Here is a 7,683-nt window from a genome sequence, read left to right on the forward strand (position 1 = left end):
CAGCCGGAGCGCGGGTGCAGGGGGACCGGCTGGGGGGGGCGGGTGGAGCGGGCGGGGGAAAGAGAGAAGGGGGCAGCCAGGGCTACAGCGGGGGTGCTGTCACGCGGCCCCTCCCACTGCGCCGCCTCCTGCCGCGAGGGCTCCGGTCGGCGGGGAGGGAAGGAAGAGGACTACCCTGCAGGGTGCTCTGGTTCTCTGCGCCGCTGCCCCCTACAGGCTACAGTCTGGGCTCAATAACAGACATCTTCCTGCTATTCTGAACAGAAAAGCTTTACTACATTTCCCCCCCAATCCCTCCCCTACAGAGTGCTGCTAAAGATCAAGAGGGATCACACCCAGGTTATATTAGTAGCCCCAGTGTAGTCCCGCCAGTGCTGATTCTCAACTTTACTGGACCTCTCAGTGGCCACTCCAATCTCAACCCCACTGCACCTGGATCTGATCTCCCAAGACCACACGATTGGCTGCTCCACCTGAACCTGCAATCCCTTCATCTAACAGCCTGGAAGCTCTATGGCTAAATCCCAGAGAACAGGTTTGCTCGGAGCAAGCTTGCCAGGTCTTACTAAGTAGCAGAAAGTCCTCTACCAGGGCCACCTACCTGTCAACATGGAAGCAGTTCTCTGTCTGGGCCTTTCAAATGAGTCTCCCTGATGCATTCATCCATTCAACACATGCTCAACTATCTGCTGCACCTGAAACAGGATTTAGCAATTTCCTCTGTCAAGGTTCACCTGGCAGCAATATCAGCTTTCTACACTCACACAGATAACTGAGTTTTTTTCCCTAATGACATCACAATTAGATTCCTTAAAGGCCTGGAAAGGTTGTACCCTCAATTAAGGGAGCCTGTTGCCCCCCACCCTTGGGACCTGAACTTGGTCTTGTCCAAACTTATGGGACCACCATTTGAACTGTTAGCAATGTGCTTCTTACACCTTTCCTCCTAATTGCTGTCACTTCTGTCAGAAGGATTTCTGAACTGCATGCCCTCACATCTGAACCACTGTATACAGTCTTCTTTAAAGATAAAGTTTACTTAACCCAGATGAGAGCGTTTCTCTCTAAAGTAGTAAATTGATTGTTATGAAAATGTGAAACTTAACTGTTTTTTATCCAAACCCACACACAAATAGAGATTAGCAACTGGCGTTCTACATAGACAGGACCAAACCATTTTGGCGGTCCATCCAACTGTTTTTAGTTATAATAGACAGAATGAATGGTCTGCCAATAACTTCCTGTATCCATGCTTGTTTATGAGCTGGCAGGCATTTCACCACCAGTTAAACGGACAGCTCACTCCACAAGACCTCAAGCATCCTATGTGGCATACCTAGCTCAGATCCTTATGCAGGACATTTGCAAAGCAGCAACCTGTTCATTGGTGCATGCTTTCTCCTCCTATTACACCATCACCCAATACTCTAGAGATGATGCCAAATTTGGTCGAGTCTGTGTGTGTATAAGAACTCCAATCCCTCCACCCCCTATATTGCTGCTTGGGAGTCACCAAGAGTGCAGTCACTCGAAGAAAAAAGTTCCTAAACTTCTGTAACTCTTGTTCTTCGAGATGTTGCACATATCCATTCCACAACCCACTCTCCTGCTGCTCTACATTGGAGTTTCCAGAAAGATGGAACTGAGGGGCTCAGGGTAAGCTGGGCCCTTTATACAGACACCAGTGGCGTGCGGCGCAAAGGGCACTTAAGCTGCCTCAACAGGTACCACCTAGGAGAAAAATTTCTAGCGACTATGTGTGGGGCACGCACATGCCAGGATTGGAATGGACATGTGCAACACATCTCAAAGAACAACCGTTGAGAAACGTTAGTAACCATTTTATCATGATTATGTTCTTGGTGTGGAAACTGCAGAAAACCTCTAACAATCCAGCTGTCTGAATGGAATGGAAAACTAAATGGGACACTTGTGAATGGCTGCCCAGATCAACCCATAAGACAATGAAGTCTGCCCACAAAGTTCTCCAACCATCCAAGTAAGACTGACAATCCATGATGAACTTTCTGCAAGGGACTGGTGGACAACTAGATTGCATGTTGTCTTCCTGGATCCAAAACACAAGCCCTGACTAAGATGGGGTAGGCTTCTGAAGTTGGTGGGCAAGGATCCATTGGCATTGGTGCTGATGACACTGCCTCATGGAATACTTCACAGATTATAGACAACTTCAGGGGTCTTGGAAGGCTACAGAAGAAGGTCCAGGTGATCAAGACCGTTCCTGTTCTGTGAGCAAAAGTAGACAGAAAGCAAAGGATTCTGGACGTGAACTGCTGGTGACGTAGCATAAGGTAGAGGGATTTGGCTTTGTGAAATATTGGTCCACCTTTATGGTATGTTTAGTTTGGATGGCTTCCATCTCAGTAGAAGGGGAACCAGTCTTCTAGGGAACAGGCTGGCTACACTAACCAGGAGAGTATTAAACTAACAAAAGGGGGAACGAATGAGCACAGCTGTGGATCAAAATTATGATGTGGAGAACTAAATTAAGCAAGGTGCAAGGGATGTGAAGAGAAGAAATTCTTCTGTTGTCTAGGCATCAGTGTTAAGAGCCTTTGGAATTGCTCATTTGAGCATAAATTTAACCTAGTTGGCATTACTGAAACCCGGCGGGAAAGGCTTGCATGAGTTGGAATTTTAAAGCCTAGTTGTGTATGTAAAAATCCTCTATGAAGGTTATTTTTCTGAGGCATTTTGATTTTTGGAAAAGACTTCAAAACTTGTAAAATAGGACTAATGAGTGACCTAAAATTGGTGGGATGTTTTTGTTTTGAAATGAAGCAGTCATTACCCAAAGTTTGGAAAACTCTGGAAAATGAGACCTTATTAGTTTGTGGATGTATAAACAATGACCATAGTAACTAATCTTCAAGATAATTACCTGTATGGATCCAAAACCTGGGCACACCCTTCCTCTTGAAATGCTCTGGGACAGAAGGGTACAAAAGAGGGAGTGCCTTCAAGTGCATCCTCCGTTCCTACTACTAATTCAGGAATCCTTAATGAGGCTCCAAAGAAGTGGGGGAGGAGTGCAGATCCATATAAACATTTGTCTGTCACTATGGTAAGTAGCTTATCCTTCTCCTTGGAGAACTACAGGGTTGATTCCCGCTCCAGGATATTAACAAGCAGTAGTAACCCTTCAGTAAGTGGATCTGAGGAGTTAGTGAAAATGGGCACTAATTTCCTTAGTAGCCTCAGCTGTGGCATCACGTGAGACAACAAATATACAAATAAATCAAGAAAGTCGAGTCTTAACGAGGCCAAAAAAGTAGGTGAAGAAGGTAGTTCAGAAGGTCGGGACCAGTGGACAATGCCTAAAATGGTGTGGGCACGGAGAAATTTAACTGGCTGCTAGACTACATGTGGAAATAACCCCAAAGGACAGGAAAAAATGGTGTGGGAAAACTGAGCGTTAGGGGCCTAGAGACTCTTGAAAATCCTCCGAGATACCTATTTGCAACTTTAAGTGTCTAAAGATGTTTCCCGTTTAACAACCACCTTGCGCTCCTGCTGCTGGGGTCAGAGTCTGAACTCATGAGAATACAACAGGACATGTGCACCGGTGCCTGGGATAGGAGCTCATCTGACAGTGTACCATGTCCCCAAGAGGACCCGGTTTTGTGACTGCTTTGCTCCGAAAGTTTAGTGTAACAGTTCACTCCAAGGTTGAAGTACAGGCTGTCTTTTTGGCTGGATAGAGTGAGAGTTAACCCCTTGATCCCGGACAAACATCAGTTCCTCAGGCCTTGGACAGTACACTCACTTATGCCCTGTCATCCTACAAACGCTGAACCTCAGTTCTTTGAGATCCCTCGGCTGGGGTCTACCAGAGACAGATGCTCTCCCTGTCCACTGCCACACACTTGGATTTATCTGAATCCTTCTCTAGGGCCTTTCATTGGTTCCTGTGTTTCAGCCAGTACTCGTTGAATTTCTTTTCATACCTACTGTTTACAAATTGATCTGCCAACAGGCCTGCACTGTGAGCTCCTTGGGCTTCCTATCCACTAACCACATTTTAAACTTGTTGGGGACATATCTCAGAGTTGCTCTAACCCAACCAGGTCATATAAACCTTCCAGTATAGTGATGTCTGTACTTTTACCCCATTTGTGGAGATATTCTCCCTTCAGTGCAACTTCCATATATGTCACCTCTTGTTTATTTGCACACATCATACCATTTTCTTATGAGCCTCAGGTGTCAATTCAAACTTAAGCAGTAGAGACTTTTTGAACTATTCATAGTCTCCAGTATCAACTCATCCATCGGGCTATAAGTCTCTATCGCTTTGGGACCAAGTAAGGGCGTGAGACAATGGAGCCAGTCCACACGATCAACCTGGGTCAAATTTCAAGCCTTCTCAAAGGCAGTGAGGTAGGCGTCTATATTCACCACCACCACCCCTTCTTTTTCGGACTTCTCTTCTGAGGGGGAGAGGAGAGCAGGAGAGCCATGATGGATAAAAGTATTTAAAAATGTTATACTGGACTTGATCTATTGTTTAATGTGAAGCTGCATATTTGTGCAGTTGTTACCCAACACATGAATTGCTAATTGCGTCTTAGTGGTGCAGCTCCTTATTTTGATGCTTAGCTGCAGAGCAGTGAAATATTACTCCGAAGTGTATTGAGCTAATCCCTAGTATTTTTTGAACCTTACTACATCCAGGAGGTAAAGTGGGTGCATTGTTTTGCTGACAATGAGAAATGGGTTGCTTATGATAAGAAAATAGAGAATTCTGCTCAGAGGGCCTTTAGTGAGACTAGAGATGGGCTTCAACAAACTGTAGCCACTGATGATCTTTATTCCATGTAATCGCCTATGCCAGTTGATAAGTGTGTGCCTCCCATAAAATGATAAAATGTAGGGGAGTTTTTTCTAGACTTGCATATATGGTGCATTGGGTGGAGAGGTTGGGGTAAGTTATAGCCTAGCAGTGGGGAAAATGTTTTGTATTTGTATTTAAAAATTCACTAAACGTTAATTGTAGCGGCAAAAAATGTATTTGTTCCTTTTACTACAGCCTTCAATTTGACCCTGCACCTCGTCGTGGAGAGCCTCATGTTACCCGTCGTACTCCAGACTACTTTCTATAAACATCTCTTCACACCGCCCTTTGTAGGAGGAAGTACACTTGGCATTTTAAAAAAGCAACAATAATTTACACATTTCTCTAAGAAATTGGGATCTGTCTCGGCCTAAAACCCCCATCATGGACCAAAATGTGCCATACTGAGGATGAGCATTTAGCACAATTTGAGACTGAATTCAGTACAACACTATATATCTTATAACAATCAGTCCAACAGTCAGTTTGCCTGCTGTATTTGTAGTAATTGTTTTCTTCTGGACTGTTCAAAGAGAAAAAGTAATTCTAACACTTTCAACTCCTTTTATGCTTATTTGTAAATTTAGTTGTAGTGTTTAACTGGCATTAATTAGAGTTTGGAGTTTATTTTTAAGGACAATACACAACTAACTTCTCGCTCAACCCACCACACTTTGTTTTATTGACATGTATGATTAACTTAACTGGAGAATGGAAATAGTTCCTGTTGGGAGTATGTTGTCATAACATTTAAAGAGCAGAGCTTTCCCTTTTTTAGTTAACATACCGTTCTGTGTTGATCCTATCTTTTTTTTCTGTATATTTGTCATGGAAGTGCTTGCATCTTATCTGGTGTATTTGAACAAATAAACTTGCAATTGTAAACCAAAACAGATGGGTATTCTAAAACGGTGTGATCTGCATTTGTGAAATGATTATATGTAACTGTCATTTCAGAATGTGATACAGCTACTCAAACGCAACACAAAAGGTGTTTGGGTTGTAAAGTATTTATCTATTTCTAGGTTTCTGTTTACGTCTAAGAACATAGAGCCTACTTGGTGAAGAGGTTAATGTGTGTACTTTTTGGCCATAGTATACAATAGAACACTCCTAATGGGATGATTGTCAATACAGTACAAGCATGTTAATCAATGGAGGGCCACCTCCTTCAGGATGATGAGCAGCTCCTTTCTCCCCCGGTGGAGTCACTAGAAGTTGAGCATTCTTGGCAACCGTGCAGTATAAGATGGTACCATAGATACTGGTGTATGACAGTTTAAAAGATGAATCATCCAAAGGATGTTCTTGTGCTTGGAGATCATAAAGTAACAGTAGTTTTCCAAGTGTCATCTGCACTTGTGGAATCAAGATGCTTACACAATGAGCTTCCAGAATCATCTAGTTAGCAGTTCTCTTAGAGCCACTCATCCCTCTCTCACGGAAGGTTCAGAGGATATAAAGGGGGAGTGATCCCACCTGCCCTTCAGTTTCTTCTAAGGCACAGTTTGCTGAGATCCTGCTCAATGCTTCTTCACTGGTTTGTTTATTCTGCCCTTTAAGGGCTATTTGTTTGTAGTCAGGTTGTTAGTCCTCTTTTCTTAAGAGGCCCATATGGCCTGGGCATTGTCTGGACCCACGAAAGCATGAGCCATCTCATACCCCCAGATTGAGGAGGCATTTCATGTCTGACCGACTAAAGCTGATAGCCTGGAAGTTCTGCATTTTTACCACAAGTGCCTCCTGTAAATGCCACCACGGTCATCAGATGGTAAAGCAAATCTGGTGCCATGGATCCAGCAAACGGACTCTGGCGATCTATTCGTCAATGTGATTTTGGGTCATTATAGTTTGGTGCTGAATACTTGTCACTGTTGAATCTGGAGAACTGCTTACCAAAGTGGTTTTGTGTCCACCATAAGAGGCACTGAGATCCCCAGATTCGTGCAGTCAACTGAGGATCCAATACTGCCAACTGTTGAACTGCTTCTGTGCCCAATAAATGTTCATCAGTGTTCCCAGATCCACTTGATCAACCATGTGAGCTTTGGGGCATAGGCTAGGTACTGTACAATCTGTGAATAGAGCTCCTAGGCTCAGTGATAATACAAATAAGTCCGGTACCATCATTTTGGAAACACTGATTTGTGTGCAACGTAAGTGGCTCACAGGTCTCCAGATATGTCTGGGTTGACCTAATCAGTCCTGAAGACTTTGCACAGTCCACTTTCTTTATTTTCTTTTAGCATAAACAGTGTCATGGTTACTGTCTGTATCAGTGGAGTTCAGTGCTGAGTTGAGTCCTGCAGTTACCTCTGGAGAACCACCTGCTAAAGTGGTTCTGCCACTGGCATGAGAAACACCAAGGTCCCTGATTCAATCAGGATCAATCCAAATTTGGTTCTGGGGGTCCAGCACCACCAACAGCAGAGACCACTGTCAAAGTAGTTTGGTCTGACTTTAGCAGTATTGTGGTTGACAAGTGGAGTGCCAAGGATCACGCCCATTTGCTTCTGAAGGACCATGTGCCAAGATACCAGCTCTGAGGGTTCTACTACACTTCAGTGGCACTAAAATCCCCAGATTCACGTGGGTCAGCAGAGGCAGGTGCTTCGGATCAAGCTCTACAAAGAGCTGCTCCCCAAGGGATAGAGGTGAAGGTCTGTGCTGAGGTTTCTCATGGACCTAGCTCTCCCAGATTGGGCTGCCATTTACTTTACTATAGATCAGCATTTACTTTGCCTATAACCTATCCCGGGAGTCACACTGAACAATGTGCAACAATTAGCTCCCTGTACCAAGCCAAGAAAAGGACTTTCTGGGGTATT

General features: G+C 44.2%; 1 protein-coding gene across 1 annotated transcript in view; it reads left to right on the plus strand.

Annotated features, from left to right (window-relative positions):
* The window catches only part of PPP2CB (protein phosphatase 2 catalytic subunit beta), a 16,720-nt gene extending 10,956 nt beyond the window's left edge, over positions 1-5,764 (plus strand). The window contains exon 6 of the mRNA XM_026653296.2: positions 5,051-5,764. Coding sequence (XP_026509081.1) covers positions 5,051-5,123 — 73 coding nt within the window. The 3' untranslated portion in view covers positions 5,124-5,764. The remainder of the gene's footprint in view (positions 1-5,050) is intronic.
* Positions 5,765-7,683: the final 1,919 nt, after the last annotated feature.

The sequence above is a fragment of the Terrapene carolina genome, unplaced genomic scaffold (assembly GCF_002925995.2).
Source record: "Terrapene carolina triunguis isolate 2854851 unplaced genomic scaffold, T_m_triunguis-2.0 Scaffold136, whole genome shotgun sequence".
Classification (NCBI taxonomy): domain Eukaryota; kingdom Metazoa; phylum Chordata; order Testudines; family Emydidae; genus Terrapene; species Terrapene triunguis.